Raw genomic sequence first — 17,849 nt, 5'->3', positions numbered from 1 at the left:
CTAAAAACACCCAAGAATGGCTAAGAGGAAAACATTGGACTATTCTAAAGTGGCCTTCTATGAGCCCTGACCTCAATCCTATTGAGCATCTTTGGAAAGAGCTGAAACATGCCATCTGGAAAAGGCACCCTTCAAACCTGAGACAACTGGAGCAGTTTGCTCATGAGGAGTGAGCCAAAATACCTGCTGAGAAGTGCAGAAGTCTCATTGACAGTTACAGGAATCGTTTGATTGCAGTGATTGCCTCAAAAGGTTGTGCAACAAAATATTAAGTTAGGGGTACCATCATTTTTGTCCAGGCCTGTTTCATGAGTTTATTTTTTAAATAATTCTGTTGAAGCATGGTTGAAAATCAATGTCTGACTTTCATTGGTTAAATTTCATAGAATTTTTATTTATTATTACTTTTGTCAGATTAAAGTTATTTCTGTGACCATTTTGAGTTTTTCTTTCATTGACTGAAGGGTACCAACAAATTTGTCCATGTGTGTATATTCAGGTTTTGACTTTATATATTCCAGCGATTACTTTATATATTCAGAAACAAGTTTGACTTTATTTATTCTGACGCTGACTTTATATATTCAAGTTTTCACTTTATATATTCCAGCGATGACTTTATATATTCAAGTTTTGACTTTTTATATTCCGACAGTGACTTTATATATTCAAGTTTTGACTTTATATATTCAGGAATGACTTTATATATTCAAGTTTTGACTTTATATATATTCTGACGCCGACTTTATATATTCACAAAATCAATGTATTTGCCTGTTTGGCACCCCATAGTATATGTGTGTGTGTATATATATATATATATATATATATATATATATATATATATATATATATATATATATATATATATATATATATATATATATATATATATATATATATATATATATATATATATATATGCCAGCAACACTCATGACAATGACAAAACAATTACATTGTCAATCATATTACGTTATTATTAAAATGTTTCCTTTTCTTTTTACTTCTCCGCTGCCAAGCGGGTATTTTGATATATATAGATATATATATAGATATATATATATATATAGATAGATATAGATATGAGAACAACACTCATATCAATGACAAAACAATTACATTAACAATCATGTTACGTTATTTTTAAAATTTTTCCTTTTCTTTTTCATAACTTCTTTAACACACTACTTCTCCGCTGCGAAGCGCGGGTATTCTGCTAGTATACTAATATAAGGCAAAGCCCTCACTCATTCATCACTAATTCTGCAACTTCCCGTTTAGGTAGAAGGCTGAAATTTGGCAGGCTCATACCTTACAGCTTAATTACAAAAGTTAGGCAGTTTTCATTTCGAAATTCTACGCGTAACGGTCATAACTGGAACCTACTTATGTACATATATACTGGCCATAGCCTGCAGCTCGGTCGCCATGTGGGGCGGAGTTGCGTCCCTCATCGTCACGCCTCCCATGTAATTGAGTATCTGCCCATATAAGGCCGTCCGTCAGCGGCAATCCAATAGAAACATTCTGCCGCTAAATATTCAGACGAAGATGAGATGGTCAGGGTCGTGTTTGGCACAAACTCAGCGAAACTGCGAGAGAAACTTTTAAGTGCCGGGGTCTTAGCTAACATTAAATAAAGCTGTGAACATCGCACAAGATAGCAGAGAACCTTCGATGCATGTACTCCGAGCAGCTCATGTGAACTGACTTTGCAGGACTGGGAAGGGTGAACCCATGCATGCAGTGTGTGATGTCTCAGACACACTACTTCTCCGCTGCGAAGTGCGGGTATTTTGCTATATATTTTAAATCAAACGCCCGCTTCACAACAGACTAGTAAAGCCGTGAGGTCGTGAACTTGCTTATTTATGGCCCCATCTTCATGAAATTTGGTAGGTGGCTTCCCTGCGCTAACCGAAAGCAATGTACGTACTTATTTCGGTGGTATGACACCGCTGTCAGCCGCCATATTGAACTTTCCAATGGTCTTTGTTACTTATGGGCCTATCTTCAAGAAATTTGGTACGCGGGTTCCCAACGCTAACTGAATCCTACTTGCGTACATATATACGTCCATAGCCTGCAGCTCGGTTGCCGTGTGAGGTGGTGTTGGGTCCCCCATCCCAACACCTCCCACGTTGTTGGCTGGCTGCCTATATAAGGCCGTCCGTCGCTCCGGTCTCTTCATTCTCTTCCTTGCTTCGCCACGGGATTCACGTCTCCCTGCTGATAACTGCAGCCTTTTTATTTAATCCCACGGCTTCTCCGCTGTTTTATTGTTCATTTATTACGATTATAGTTATTGTGTAGGTATTTTAGACTTACTTTACATTGTTCAGGTACCTATTTCATTTATCGTTCCAACCGTAACCCTTTAACATGTCTATCGAGGTGATCACCATCGATCAAAGAACTGTCACTTACTGAGTGGTTTCCATGCCCAGAGATGGCACCTGCCTTTTCCATTCTCTGTGTTATATATTGCATGGCCATATCAGGCTCACTCTTGATATCCGGAGGAACATTGTGTCTTATGTATTGAATGACTGGGACAGGTTCAAGGTGTGGACTGATGATGGTACAGGAGATAATTATACTACACAGGAGCACTATAAGAGTGAAATGCTTAAGCCCTTCATCTATGGTTCTGCATGTGAGTTGATGGCTGTTGCTGAATTGTTCGGTTGTCGCTTTCAAGTGTACCGAAATGGCTAAATATTTTACACCTTTGGACAACCGCCAATGCCTCTTGAAAATCTTAGATTCACAGGTGACGATTTCAGTAGTGGACACTTTGATGTTTTTGAATGTTTAAACTCTCAAAAGCTGGATGCAAAGTTATTGATGAAACCAGTTGTATGCTTACAACGTTTGACAGATTCCGAATGTCACTTCAACACAACAGGTCCTGCAAATATTGTCGTAATTGAAACAAACCATGAAACTCAAACCGATTATGACAGCAGCAATCCAAGCTGTGAGATTTGAGGCAAGATTGCTTTTCACATGGCCAAATGTACGTTGCAAGCTCAAGAGTAAGCTTAGTGCACAGCTTGGTCATAATACAACTGGATGGCCGAACTGACAACGTGGTATACAAAGAGATCCTTAACAAATAATTATTGTTATATTTTCCCTCAGTTTAAAAAGGTTTACTTTTCTTCTTAATAAAAATTTTAAGGCAGTACTTCGCTGCTGTGAAGCTCGGGTATTTTGCTAGTGTGTATATATATATATATATATATATATATATATATATATATATATATATATATATATATATACTGTATATATAAAAAGAAGGGGTTCGTCAGGTGTGTTCTTGCTCCTACTCTGTTCAGTGCTTGTATGGACTGGGTGTTGGGCAAGGTCGTGGGGTCTGGCGGCTGTGGGGCATTTGTTGGTGAAGAAAGATTCACGGATCTTAACTTTACTGTTGATGCTCTGATCAGAGCGCTTGAGAGACAGAGCGAGGAGTCTGAGTGTCTGGGCTTGCGAGTGTCCTAGATAAAAACCAAGATCCAGGCCTTTAATGACCTCTTGGGCACAGCCATCAGCAGTGTGTCTGTCTGCAGAGGGAGTGTCGACCTTGTCGAGAGGTTTACTTACATTGACAGTGACAGTCATGTCTCTGGTGACTCTTCCTATGAAGTCAGTAGACGGATTGGGAGAGCATGGGGGGGTCATGAGGTCGCTGGAAAGAGTTGTGTGCCGCTCCTGATATCTATGCAAAAGGATGAAGGTCCAAGTCTTTAGAGTCCTGGTGCTTCCTGTCTTGCTATATGGTTGTGAAACATGGACGCTATCCAGTGACATGAGACAAAAACTGGACTCTTTTGGTACCGAGTCTCTCTGGAAAATCCTTGGGTACCGTTGGTTTAACTTTGTGTTGAATGAGCAGTTGCTCATGGAGTCCTGAATGAGGCACATTACCTGTATTGTGAGGGAGCGTCAGTTACAGCACTACGGCCATGTGGCACATTTCATAGATGGTGATCCAGCTCGTAGGATCCTCATTGTTGACCCGAGTGGCTGGACCAGGCCAAGGGGTCACCCATGTAACACCTGGCTGCGACAGATAGAGGGTCATTTCCGGAGGGTGGGACTGGCATGTCTGCCTGGGGGGTTGCCAACCGGGATCCCAAGCTGTTTCATCGTGTAGTGGGTGTGGCAACGCACTGTACCAGTTCATGCTCCACAACTTGACTTGACTTGACTTGACTTGACTGTATATGTATGCTTTGTTTTCAAAAAATAAGTTTTGAGAAACTCTGATATATAATAGATTGAACTTACAACAATGTGAAATTAAATATATCAGCCATCATTTTGCAGTTTACCTTCTCATATTTTGGTTACAGGTGGAGACCATGATAATGATGTTTGGTAGTTATCCCCACATTTACTGGGAGTACCCTTTTTATCAGTACCGAAGACGAATGAACCCTAGCACACTTCTGATACATTTAAATCTTGATGATCCAGAGATGTGAGAATAATATATGTATATACTGTACATATTTTTGTGATTTTTGAATGCTAGTCCTTTTTTTAAATATTGATTGAAATAATTAATCTAATTAAACTATATTGTTAACATCCATTGTGCCCTGGTATTTGGACTTCCATGGAAAAGTCAAATTGCCTGTAATTTTTCATTTTGCCCTCTTTTAATATTACCTCATTATGATATTATAGGAGACATTTGTCCTTTGTCCTCCTCTAAGATGGCATAGGTGCCTGTCTGAGTAGTCCTGCTATAGTCTTAAATTATGTACACTCCAGAATTAAATAAATAAAAATATACTAGAGTGTATTACGTAAAATATAACAGTGGATATATAAATAAAACCCTTTATTTTTGTTATGCTACACTGACATGGAAATTACACAGTTTAATTAATGTGTAATTCTTAAGTCCATATGTTAAATTACACAATAATATGCCATTTTCTGTTTGCTTTTACATTAAGTTCACCAGTTATTAAGATTGCTTATATCTGTTTATGACTTTGCTTGATTCATTTATGGGTTTTTTTGGACGCTTTTCCATTTTATTTCAAATTAGAGTAACAGGCCAGAAATCTAACTAATTAAGTAAGCTAATAGCATGCTTACTGACTCTGTCCTTCCATTAAGCTTGCATTATGAAATAATTGCTAGGCTGATTTCTTCATTAAAAAACTTTTTCCTTATTTAACTATGTCTTTTTATATTTTTCAGTGCAACAGTTACAGATAAAGCATGTATCTCACTCTATGGATTTAATGACCAAATTCTGAAGTAAGTTAGTGATCTAAAGGCAAAAAATATGTACTAGTCTTCTTTCAAACATAGCTTGCTATAGTGTATTCTGTGTTTGCTTTGTTTTCAATTTTAATTTTACATTAGGTTTGACTTTATAGTGTTGTTTAAAGTGTATTAACAGTCAATCAGTCAGTCATTGTCCAACCTGCAACATCCTAACACAGGATCATGGGGGTCCATCAAGAAGTGGAACCTATGTCAAACTACCCAAAAAAATCTCCCTCAAAATTCCATAGACAAGAAGGGTAAGTGTTAGAGAACAGGCCGGCAAACACTTTCAAGGAGATGCAGAGCTGTATAGCTGAGAGTAGAGTAAAAGGTACACCAGTCAGCCATATCAATAGATCTGCATGATACTGACCTATATGCGATGGAATCTCAAAAGAAACCATTACTCAAAAAGAACCATATGAGTTAATGTGTGGAGTGTTCCAAAAAGCAAATGAGACCAATATACAATGTGGCAAAAGGTTTTGTAATCAGATGAGACTGAAATAGACCTCTTTGACCAAAGTTCAAGCATATGTGTATGAAAAAACACCACATCTTTAAAGAATATGGGTGCTGTAGTAGTAGTTTGCTGTGGGACTGCTTTTTATCAGCTGGGACTCTACATCTGTTTATATGAGAAGGATGAGTTTAACTGATTGTGGAAAATACAAGCAACTATTGTAAGAAAACATGTTTCACTGTATAAAACAACTGAAGCTTCAGTAAAGGTACATGGTTTAGAATGACAATGACCCCAAACACAAAGCCACAGTAATCTTAGAGTGACCCAAGGACAAAAAGGTGTATGTTATACAATGGTCTAGTCATATCCCTGATCTCAATTAGATTAGGAGTTTGTGGCATTATTTGAAAATTGTGGTGCTCAAGTGCCTGCAAGTACAGACCAAAATCAGAACATACTTACCACAAAAGACATAAAGATGTAAACTGCTACTAATGGTAGCTCTAAAAAACACTAATGCTTAAGGGTTGAGTACTTATGGGGACAGTATATTTTTTCTAACAAAAAATGTACAATAAAAATGTAGAACTAATTTAGATTTTTAGTACTTTGAAATAAAATAATGGATATCATTTGTTGATCAGTAAAATTAGAAAACTGGTAAAGAGTTTGAATTGTTTTGGGAAGCATTGTATATTTAAGGGCATCAAGTGTGTTGCTTTTATTGTTATTGCCTGTAAATTTCATCTATGCCAATAGAGGTATGTGTGTATACTATATATGCTACAGCACAAGAAGGAAAAATATTCTCTTGCTAATACAATATGGATTCTGTTTAACCATATAAATTAAAATTTTGTTCAATTAAAATTTTTATATGTAATCATAAACATCTTAATCTTTCTTAAATCGTTGACTTTTACTTATATATTTTTGGTAGGGATATGTAAGAACTGTATTTTACTAAAATAACAAGCAAATAATGCAAAGTAAAATATTTTTGTTTTTTTTTTCTTTTCTTTACTCAAAGTGTTCACTTAAGACAGGTCAAACATACACTATGCATATACTACATACTTTTCGCTATGTACAGCAAAAGTTTTCAGACTTTCTCCTTAGGCCTCCTATAGCTTCTTAGGAATACAAATGTAATTTTACCCAACTTTTCTTATTATCAGAATGTTGTCTTAGTTAATTAATTGTAGTTAAGCACCATCAGGCATATTTCTCTGTTGTTGAAAATAATATGATGGTATAATTTTCCTAAATTTATTAAAATGAACAGATTGGATTCCACCTGTTCAGTCCAGTTAAGTTGACTCATGTTATTTGAAGACATTGTATATCCTCCTGTGTCTGTGAGCATCTGAAGCTAGTTAGTGTATTTCTGTGGAAAACCTACACCATGAATAACAAGAAACATTATAACATTATAAGCTGATCCAAGGCATGTTTCTTGAAAAATACCAGTCAGGACAAAGGTATAAGGCATTGAACATACCCCAAAGTACAGCAGAGTTAATAATTAAAAAGATCAGAGAATATGGAAGAAATGTGTATCTGTCTAGAAATAAATTTCCATGCAAGAAGAGCCATAGTAAGGGAGGCAGGTGACAAACACACAGCAATACTCTTAAGCTGTTACAGTCATCCATGACAGAGCAGGAGAAAAAACTGTGAATGTGACAACTATAGCACACACTTCATAAATCTTACTTAGTGGCAGAAAGAAAGCCTATGCTTGTAGATGCCACATGGGCTGGACGGGCATCCCAGACAGAAGAAGGGATGGTTCCTTACCTGGACAGGGGGCACCTAACGGGCAGATGGGCATCCCGGCTGGGGAGGAAAAAGACATCAGACCTGTAAGGATGGGAGCGATGGTCAGCCCACTAAAAAGATAAGATATCGCTGGGGGCTTTTTTCTCCCCCAGTGCACTATATGGAAGCAGCCCCAGATATCGGTGCCCAATGAAATCTAGCAGGGTATGTAGGGAGATGTAGTCTGGCAGAGCAGCCCTGCTTGGGGTCACTGGGAGCCAAAAGAGAGTGCACAGGGAGACAATGGACTTCCGAATGACCCGGAAGTGCTTCCATCGGGCATTGGCCCTGATACCGGAAGTACTGCCAGGTCATTAATAAAAGGGACCGAACTCCCTTGGCCAGGTGAGTTGGAGGTGGGAGGAAGAAGGGCTGCATTTAACTGGAAGAATTGAATTGTAGATAGAGAAATCTGTGTTTTTGTGCGTTTTGTCACTTGTTTGAGGACGTTGGTTAATAAACCAACCTTTATTTGAACCTGAGTGTGTGTGTGTGTTCGTGTTTTGGTTTGGGGTTGCTGTCGCCCCGATTTCCATCTCAGCTGAAATAACACATAATATGTCTGCTAAATTTTGCCCAAAGGCAACAATTTGGTAGACATTTCTATACTCTTATGAGACCAAAACTGAAATTTTGGACCTCAACGCAAGCCTAAGAAAACCTGAGAAAACCAGTGATTTATGATGACGGCAGCATTTATATTTTGGGGGTGCTTCTTTGCAGGCATAACGAGAAAACCTTTAAAGACTTAAGGAAAATAGATTGAGATCTGCACTCCAAGAGTGCTAGAACTTGTAAAATTATTTATTTTCCAACAGGACATTGACTAGAAACATATAACAAAAGCCACACTGGTCTGGCTTAAACCCAAAAAGGTTAATGTCTAGGGGTGGCCCAGTCCAGCCCCAAGGTCAATTCAGCATCTGTTGAATGAGTTGAAAAGTGCTTCCACCTTGATGGAGCTCCAGTATTGTTGATAAGCAGAATGGGCATAGAGACTTTTGTCAAAATCTGTAAAACTAACAGAGGCTTACCCAAGGAGGGTTACAGCTGTAATTGCTGCCAGTGGTGGGCCTACCACATATTAATTCTGCAGGTAAATACTTAATCCATTATTATTATTATTACTATTATTGTTATTATTTTTATTTTAATTTAAAAATGTGGATTTTATTTTCACCTCTATGGTATAATACAACAAAATGTGATAAAAAAAGGTAAATACTTTTATAGCCACTATTCAGAATATGCAAACCAGTTTATTAAGACTAAAAATGCAAGAAAAATAAAGGAGTATGATCTTCATTATTCTATTAGTATTTATTTTAAAATTCTAGTTTTTTCAATTCAGTTTATATTTGTATATTATTCTTTAAGTCCTCAGGTTGTATGCAAATACCAACTTTACAGATTTCTAATTGTATAATGTAAAACAAATAAAAACACAAATTAGTTTAAGTACACATTAACAAAGAAAAACAAAATGACATGAAAGTATCTTTACAGTATTATTTCCATTAATATTATCATTAAGATGTGGCCAGTTGACAGTAGAGGAGGAAAATAAAATTCCTGTCAGCAGTATCCCTGAAGTAAATTAAATCTCTGCGGGGTCTGTGGTAACTTATAATGATAAATGCAACTTTCTATATCCTTCTCTTTCTTTAGGTTCATTGATGAAAGGGCTTCTCCTCGAATGCTGGAACGTGTTGATAAAATCAGTGAAGCTGACAATATACCACCTTTACAAGGATCCACAAATAGACTGCCAGGAGTGATAGAGGAGTGCTTCATACCATCAGTGCCAAAAATTAGGTATGTTTTTGATATATTTAAATGGAAAAAATGTTATTTTTAAGGTTAACTAATTTGTAATCTTTTCTGAACATTTTAATGTAAAACTCCTGGAAGTAAGCTCAGATTAACACAAAATTTCAGGGCTCTTTTCTAAATTGTGTAAGACAGTCAGTCTTATTTTAGGATGTGTTAAATAAAATGAAATTAATGAAGGGCATGTCAGTGTGCATCTGAAAAGGCAAAAAATGTTAAAGGTTATTACCACACTGAAAAGGAAAGAAGGTAAAAAAAATGTTTGAGGTGTACAACTGTAAAGTTAAAAGCAGTTAACACATATAGGAGTAGAGGGAGGGAACAAGGCCAATGCAAATGAGAGGAGAAAATGTAATTAGGTTACACGCATGGCATTAAATATGGGTTACCCAAAAATATTGGTAATGGCATGTAGACTTTCTTGAAATATAAAAAATGTAATCTGAGAAAGTCTTTTGCCTTCACATTCCATGGCTGCATTCTTCCATTTTCAGGTATATAGCTTTAATCTCAGATCACAATCTTGTCACTGAAAGGTGTAGGTAAGAAGATGGTGTGATTAACTGGGCAGTGCCATACCTGAACTTTCCAAGAACACAGTAACATATGTAATCAGTTAAACTATACAATCAAGACAATCCTTTTTGAAAATAAGTCACAATGTCATTTGAAAATATTATTGTAAAATATTTGTATGCTTGAAAAGCAGTGAAAGATCATACAAAAATGGCTTAATGCATATGATCTGGTTTTAGACTGGATGGCCAGTTCTCCTTCCAGATTGCAACCATATGGCAATTGCTGTCTTCACCATTCAACTTATCACCTCCATGGCTATTCTTTCACTGAACTCTGGTCTGTCTTCCTTTGCCTTAAACAAAGTTTGTATTTTCAACTGATTATTACCACAACAGCCGCATCTAATCTTTGAACCCATAAAAATACAAGGTAGCAATTACAAATATTTTCCATCAATTTCAAATTAGAATGGAGTGCAACTCATATAATTTACTTTTGCACAAGGTGAAACTAAACTGCATATTTCCATTGAAGCATCTGCTACCAGTAATCTACATTGTATTACTTTTATTTTTTCATTATTATTTTTTCTAGCTGGAGAAGTATACGTGTTTTCATCTCCTCCACGTTTCGGGACATGCATGGAGAAAGAGACTTACTTGTCCAGTATGTCTTCCCTGAGTTGAGACAGAGAGCTGCCCATCACTATATCCATGTACAGGAAGTGGACCTACACTGGGGAATAACAGAAGAGGATGCCCATAACAGCAGGTTTGTTGTTTGTCTGAAATTGTACAATTAAAGATATACTCACCAATATTAGCATGCTTTGCTTTATATCTTTTCTAATTGTATTGATAGCTTATTGTATGAGTTTTCTTAATTTTTAATTCATTGTATTAATTGCAGAACTTTGGAACTTTGCCTGTCGGAAGTAGCAAGGAGTCATCTTTTTGTTGGAATTCTTGGGGAACAATATGGATTAGTTCCTAATGACATATCTCTGCCAGATTTACCACATTTCCAGTGGGTAGGTGCTTTCAACAAATCTTTTTCAGTGTTAAGTTAATATAATTTATGGCTTTGTTATTATCCTGGTAGGAGTACAGTAGATATTCAAAATACATATGTGAATTGATATTATGGTTACAAAGCCAGTGGTGGAATTTGTTTTGTTGTTACAAAAACATAAAATAAAGGCAGTGTCTCAAGACTGCATCATTTGTCAGTATTACGTAAATCATATCACATTTTTTGTAACCTTAATACTCAGCTCCCTTTTCAGTCCTTATGTACATCATGTGCTTTAATGTGAAGATTGGGAGTGAAATGGAAGTGAGAGTGGGAGAGAGAGAGCTCTACAGATATTGGATCATAACCAGAAAGCATTGAGCAACCAATTAATTTAAATAAACTATTTTCTTTTGTGTTAAGTGTTTTGCCTTAATGCCAATTGACAGTATATTACTTCAAATACTATGTATTCTATTTGAAATACGAGTATTCTACATTGCATTGTGCAAAGATTTTTTCTTTATCTAATTTATATATTACTTCTACCCTGGCAGATGAAGACTGTACCACCTGGTCTTTCTTTGACAGAGTTGGAAGTTATGCAGTTTCAAGAAAAGCATGGCGGTGCTGCCAGTCAGAAGATGTTTTTTTATCTACGTACCCCAGAGCTTATCAGGTTAACTTTCTACTTATGCTGCAATATGTTCTGAAATAACTAGATGAGAATGCAGTGTTCTGCAGTTTGAAAGATAAGCCTTTTCAACATAGTATTTGCCACAAAAGTATTGGCAAAATGGGATGGGGTAGTAAAGTGTTTTATGCTAAGGTCTAATGGCAAAATGCAAAGATTTTGATTAAGTTGTTTATTTGTCAAAATTGAAAAGACTTTTTATCCTTTTCATGGAGATTGTGATACTACATGTTAACATACAGCTGCTCTTCAGAATCCTGAAATGAATGTGCTCAAAATTAAAATGGCAATGCCCTGAGACAAAGCATCAATCAGATAACTGATACTCCTTTTCACTTTAGATGCAACCATACAATATCTCACCACATGGATATGCTATAATGAAAAGAGTTTGTTTCTAACTTAAAAAAAAAAAAACTTTCTTCATGGAAATAACATTCACCTATATGTTTTTCACCCTTATTATAATGTATTCTAACATAGCATAAGAATAAATTTTTATATTTCATCTGATAACTAAGGTCAATATTAATACAAAATAGTACAGCCAAGAGACTTGTCTGTTTTTGTGTTTGCTTTAGATCAGTTCCAGAGCAGTGGAAAGCTGACTTTGATGCAGAATTCACAGAAGCCAGAAGAAAAATGGAAGAACTGAAATCCCAGCTGAAGCAAAGTGGTGCTGTGATAACTGAAAAGTAAATATATTTTTATATTTGTTTATTTTACCTGCTACACATTAGCAAAATTATATAGAAAAGCAACATTAAAATTTCAGATGTTTTTCTGAATACATTCAGATTTGCTTGAAGCAAAAATTCTTTATATAAATGTAAAACCTTGTTTTGTTTATTTTTATTTATTGGCAATCTATCTTTTACTTATTATGCTTTTCATGTAAATGTATTCTAAAATGTTAACATGTAGAGCAAAACACCACAGTGTATGCCACTAAATGCCAATATTTTACAGTGCCAAAGTCAGGTTTAATTACTTGAATGAGATGAGATAGTAAGGTTATAATATTGATTTTTATGAGCAACCTTCTGGTTTCCGTTTAAGTCCTTCTGCAATGAACAAAATGAACTAGACCTAATAAAGGATTGATATAATAACATTTCCCCCTGATGTATATTCAATTATAAATATCAGAATAAAGTGGCATGTACTGTGTAAGAGAAAGAAAGATTATTATTAATATATATATATATATATATATATATTTATTTATTTTTATACTTGGGTCAGCCATTGTGCAGTGCCACTGGAGCAATCTTCAGGTTAAGGGTCTTGCTGAAGGGCCCAACGGAGTAGGATTCCTTCTGACAGAAATGGGATTTGAACCATCCACCTTCTAGATAACCACACAGACCTTTAGCCACAGAGCCACCACTCTGCTTAAATGTATTGTATTAATGGGAAAAAAGCAGTTAAATATCTTGATGTTTCAATTTGTTGAAGTAACTTTAAATTAAACAAATTAGTGTTCTATATATATCCATCCATCCATCCATTATCCAACCCGCTATATCCTAATTACAGGGTCACAGGGGTCTGGTGGAGCCAATCCCAGCCAACAAAGGGCTCAAGGCAGGAAACAAACTCCGGGCAGGTCGCCAGCCCACCGCATGTTCTATACATATTAAGAAAAAAATTATCTTGAAGAAATGAAAATTATGTATGTCCTGCCTTACAGAATAGCTAGCTGTTTGTTGTTCAAAAGAATGTTAACATTATTTTATAAATATTCATGTAAAGAGTTGTAAAGAAGCGGAAACAGAATTACAGGAAGTGTGTAGTTAGACAGCAAGCTTCACAAATTTTCAGTGTTAGCCCCATAGAAGCAAACCCTCTACTGTAAGTATTATTTTAAGGTAATTGGGTAAGTATATAGTAAAGTTATATTGTTTATTTTAAGTCGATGATTATTTGTATATGCTTCATTTCAGTTTCACTCTAACTTCATAAAATCGAAATAAAATTGGAGGAAGGCGCTGACTCCTAACTCTCTGAATCTTTTATGAAGTAGAGTTTGGCTGCTGTTTAGGTTCTGGTTTAAACACCAAAGACAAGATTGGTACAATGTAAATCAAATACACTTTGTTTGGTTAGAATTAAAATCCTCTGCTAGTGATGCACTCCAGTCACTGAATTTTACACTTCTTTTTAGTGCTGTATTTGAAAATGTCCTGAAATGTTGTTTAAAAGCTCTTAGTTTAGCATAGTTCATTGTGAAATAGATTTACTTTATTATTCTCTGCAGTTATGAAGCTAAATGGGGTGGAGTATCCAATGGCAAACCCTACACCAAAGGACTGGAACAACTTGGAAATGCAGTTTTGTGCAACTTGTGGGAATCTTTGAAGCAGTTCTTTTATATGGTCAGTGTATCTGTGTCAGCAGAAGCATGTACATCTATATTAGTACTGTATTAAATTAACTGATTTTTTTTTTCCCTTTCCATCACCAGGATGATGAAAATGTAAATTCAGCTTCAAAACTGACTGACCAAGATATCTTTAAGGAATCACTAAAACATCTTATATATGGAAGAAAGAATCTTTTTGATACAGTAGTCACTAACATTCGAGAGAAGGCAAGAGGAAAATGCTTTGTTGTATCTGGCAGTTCTGGTGAAGGAAAAACAACTTTAATGGTAAACATCTTAATAAGTTGTATAAGGATAATAGAGCTAAAACTGAATTTAGTTTTTAGAAATAAAATTTTGTCAGGCTTATTTTTTATTTGCCTAATATTCTGATATACACAAAATGATCTTGTCTTTTATCATTTTAGTAATATTTTTTTAATACAGTCTAGTATTACAATCTGTTTATGGCATTTCTAAAATAATTCCATGTTCAAATGTTGCAGACTAAATTATTTAGTAAGGCTAATGCATGCCAATTTGTTTTCTTCAGAAATCTATATCATATTACTTTTATCATTTACTATACAGTACTGGAAGTTAGCCTCATATGCATTTTTTCATTTCAACCTGGGCTGGCTGCCATATATCCCTTAAAGTTATTACCCAGAGCAGCAGTCTCTGGCTGTATCACCTCTGAGATATAGGCACAGGTATCATGCTTATTAGTCATTTATCACTGGTCACATTTAAAACTATAATAAACCCTTCTTCATGTAAACTACATTGTGCGAATATTTTTTAGCCATTGCTATACCAATCCAACCATTGCGGTGATGGCTCACTACAAGTAAATCTTGTACCCTTATAATACTTATTTTTAAACTCTCTCATTTCCCTGCAAGTAGCCTGTGTCTTCTATTTCTACTATAGTTCTATAATATTTGTCTGTCAGAGTATCTCCCCAGTAGTACATTAGGTCAGTGATCCAAATAAACTGGCTTTGCCAAGATGCAAAAGGGGCCACTTAGTATCTAGGTATTCATTTTTTATATTAAATACCCATTGTGACACAGAACAACTTTATTTGCATTTTACTTCTAAGAAAGGAATGGAGTCTCTTGACCACTGAATTGGGAGAAGAACAGATTATGTGCTATTTAGAAATTCTGAGTGTGAGTTTCTTGAAAAATAATAAAGAAAGCCTCACAACTGATAGCAATATTGTCAAGAAAACCTACAGACATTATTTGGAAAAGTTGCTGAATGAGGAATGCTAATGGAAAAATGCTAATGGTTTTAGATATTTTGGATTGCGGATGATCATAGCCACACACCGGTAGACCAGGGCAACTGTGAAAGCTCATTTTTAGACTGCAGAAGGCCATCTATAAACACATGTGAATCTTTGATAAGATTTACAAAAAAGTAGTGCAATTGCTAATATACATGGGAACATTGGAAAAGAAAGCTTGCTTAGATTTCTTGTTGTTTTCAATATTCTTTTTGAATAGGCTGCTATGGTGAATGAATTCAGTACATCATCAAACAAATTGGAAGTTTTTGATGTTATCTCTTATTTTGTGGGTGCAAGTAAGTCAGCAAATGGAATCGAACATTTTCTCCACTTTCTTATAAGATCTCTCAAGCATAGACTTGGCCAAGATGTTTCTCCTCCTGCAAGTTATAGGTAAGTAATTATCTTCAACAGAAATAAAACTGCTTCCTTAATTTTAATAAAAGGGCTTTGGTTTGGCTTATAGATTATGATCAAAATTAAAGTACAGTAGAACCTCGGTTCACGACCATAATTCGTTCCAAAACTCTGGTCGTAAATCGAGTTGGTCGTGAACCGAAGCAAATTCCCCTATAGGATTGTATGTAAATACAATTAATCCGTTCCAGACCATGCAAACTGTATGTAAATATATATTTTTTTTAAGCTTTTAAGCACAAATATAGTTAATTAAACCATAGAATACACACCATAATAGTAAACTAAATGTAAAAACATTGAATAACACTGAGAAAACCTTGAACAACAGAGAAAACTAACACTGCAAGAGTTTGCGCTATAGCGCTACCAACCGCTGGCTAAAAGCACTTTTTTTAATGAGTTTTAAGCACAGGGGAAAAAATGAACATTTGAAAAAATCCGTAATTTAATAAACCACCAAGAAAAATAATATTGCATCAATGCACGCTACGAACCAATCGCTGAAAACAGAAGTGAAAACAAAATCAAGTCCAGTGCATTCTTTAACTGCCTTCCTACCTTAATGCGTCCAGCTCTCTCTCGCGCTGCCTCTGTGTCTGCGCGCTGCCTCTCTGTGTCTGCGCGCTGCCTTTGTGTGTGTGTGTGTGTGTGTCGCGCTCTCTCTCGCGCTGCCTGTGTGTGTGCGTGTGTCTCTCGTGCGCGCTGCCTGTGTGTGTGCGTCTGTTTCTCATGTACGCTGCCTGTGTGTGTGTGTGTCGCACTCTCTCGCTCTCTCTGTTGCTCGCTACACAGGAAATGCACAGGGAGAGACTGAACATGTACAAACCGAAAGGGAAACTGGCTTGTTCGTATACCAAGTGTGTGGTCGTGAATCGAGGCAAAAGTTTGGCGAACTTTTTGGTTGTAAACCGAGTTGTACGTGTACCGAGATGTTCGTGAACCGAGGTTCCACTGTATTTATACTTTTAATGTTGAGTCTTATTTTTGAGGTTTGAAAACAAGATAAATATCATTTAGTGCTGAGCTGGTGTTTTGTCATTTGGAAATGTCTAAACTATTAGCCTTGATTTATATGTACACATTCCTTACCTATGTGACATTCATTTTTCACTTGTGTTTCAAACACAATAGCTGCCAAGGACCTGTCACTGCCCCTGCCTGATTAGAGATCAAATACAAAGAAACTACAGAATACCTTAGCTAAGGCTAAGAAACACTTAAAGAGCTGCACTGCTGATAGTACTTACCAGATGTGCATCCCTTTCAAATGTAGCTTAACCTAAACAGAGAAATTATGGCCAAGGCTATTAACCTCAGCCTTAAACCCTTAGCAGGGGCCAGAAGCTGGCTACCTCATTATTGCCCATTAATGCAGTAGTCCCCAAACACTGGGCTGTGGATCATTTACAGTGGGATGCAAAAGTTTGGGCAACCTTGTTAATAGTCATTATTTTCCTGTATAAATCGTTGGTTGTTACGATACAAAATGTCAGTTAAATCTATACTAATAAAAGGCAAAGCCCTCACTCACTCACTCACTCACTCACTCAGTGACTCATCACTAATTCTCCAACTTCCCGTGTGGGTGGAAGGCTGAAATTTGGCAGGTTCATTCCTTACAGCTTCCTTACAAAAGTTGGGCAGGTTTTATATCGAAATTCTACGCGTAATGGTCATAACTGGAAGCAGTTTTTCTCCATTTACTGTAATGAGATGAGCTTGAGCGCCGTGGGGGCGGAGTTTCGTGTGACATCATCACGCCTCCCACGTAATCACGCGGTACATAGAAAACCAGGAAGACCTCAAAAAGCGCTGAAGAAAACATGCATTATATAATTGAGAAGGCAGCGAAACAATAAGAAGCGAGCGAGTGACATTTATACAACCATATTCATGAGTTCTGCTACTTCGGAAACAAAGAACGATGTAAACCTACACTTTAAATTAAGTTCATAGACAGGCTGCCGCTGGCGTTTGTAATTTAGTGCCTGCCCATTTAAGGCCGTCCGTCAGCGGCAATCCAATAGCAAACTGCCACGGGTAAATATTCACGGGTGAAGGACTGTGCTTATGGAGAGGAAGATGAGATGGTCAGGGTGGTGTTTGACACAAACTCAGCGAAACT

At 36.3% G+C, this 17,849-nt stretch overlaps 1 protein-coding gene across 4 annotated transcripts in view; it reads left to right on the top strand.

The window, feature by feature from the left end:
* The window catches only part of LOC120523818 (telomerase protein component 1-like), a 157,013-nt gene that overhangs the window by 65,462 nt on the left and 73,702 nt on the right, over positions 1-17,849 (top strand). For all 4 annotated transcript variants that reach the window (XM_039745470.1, XM_039745451.1, XM_039745460.1 and 1 more), the window contains exons 16-25: positions 4,368-4,495; positions 5,230-5,289; positions 9,257-9,403; positions 10,532-10,708; positions 10,847-10,967; positions 11,506-11,627; positions 12,224-12,337; positions 13,903-14,020; positions 14,110-14,295; positions 15,522-15,697. In XM_039745470.1, coding sequence (XP_039601404.1) covers positions 4,368-4,495; positions 5,230-5,289; positions 9,257-9,403; positions 10,532-10,708; positions 10,847-10,967; positions 11,506-11,627; positions 12,224-12,337; positions 13,903-14,020; positions 14,110-14,295; positions 15,522-15,697 — 1,349 coding nt within the window. The remainder of the gene's footprint in view (positions 1-4,367; positions 4,496-5,229; positions 5,290-9,256; positions 9,404-10,531; positions 10,709-10,846; positions 10,968-11,505; positions 11,628-12,223; positions 12,338-13,902; positions 14,021-14,109; positions 14,296-15,521; positions 15,698-17,849) is intronic.

This window comes from Polypterus senegalus, chromosome 1 (assembly GCF_016835505.1).
Source record: "Polypterus senegalus isolate Bchr_013 chromosome 1, ASM1683550v1, whole genome shotgun sequence".
NCBI classification, from domain to species: domain Eukaryota; kingdom Metazoa; phylum Chordata; class Cladistia; order Polypteriformes; family Polypteridae; genus Polypterus; species Polypterus senegalus.
The sequence above is the reverse complement of the archived record's forward strand: the minus strand, read 5'-3'. Positions and strand labels throughout refer to the sequence as shown.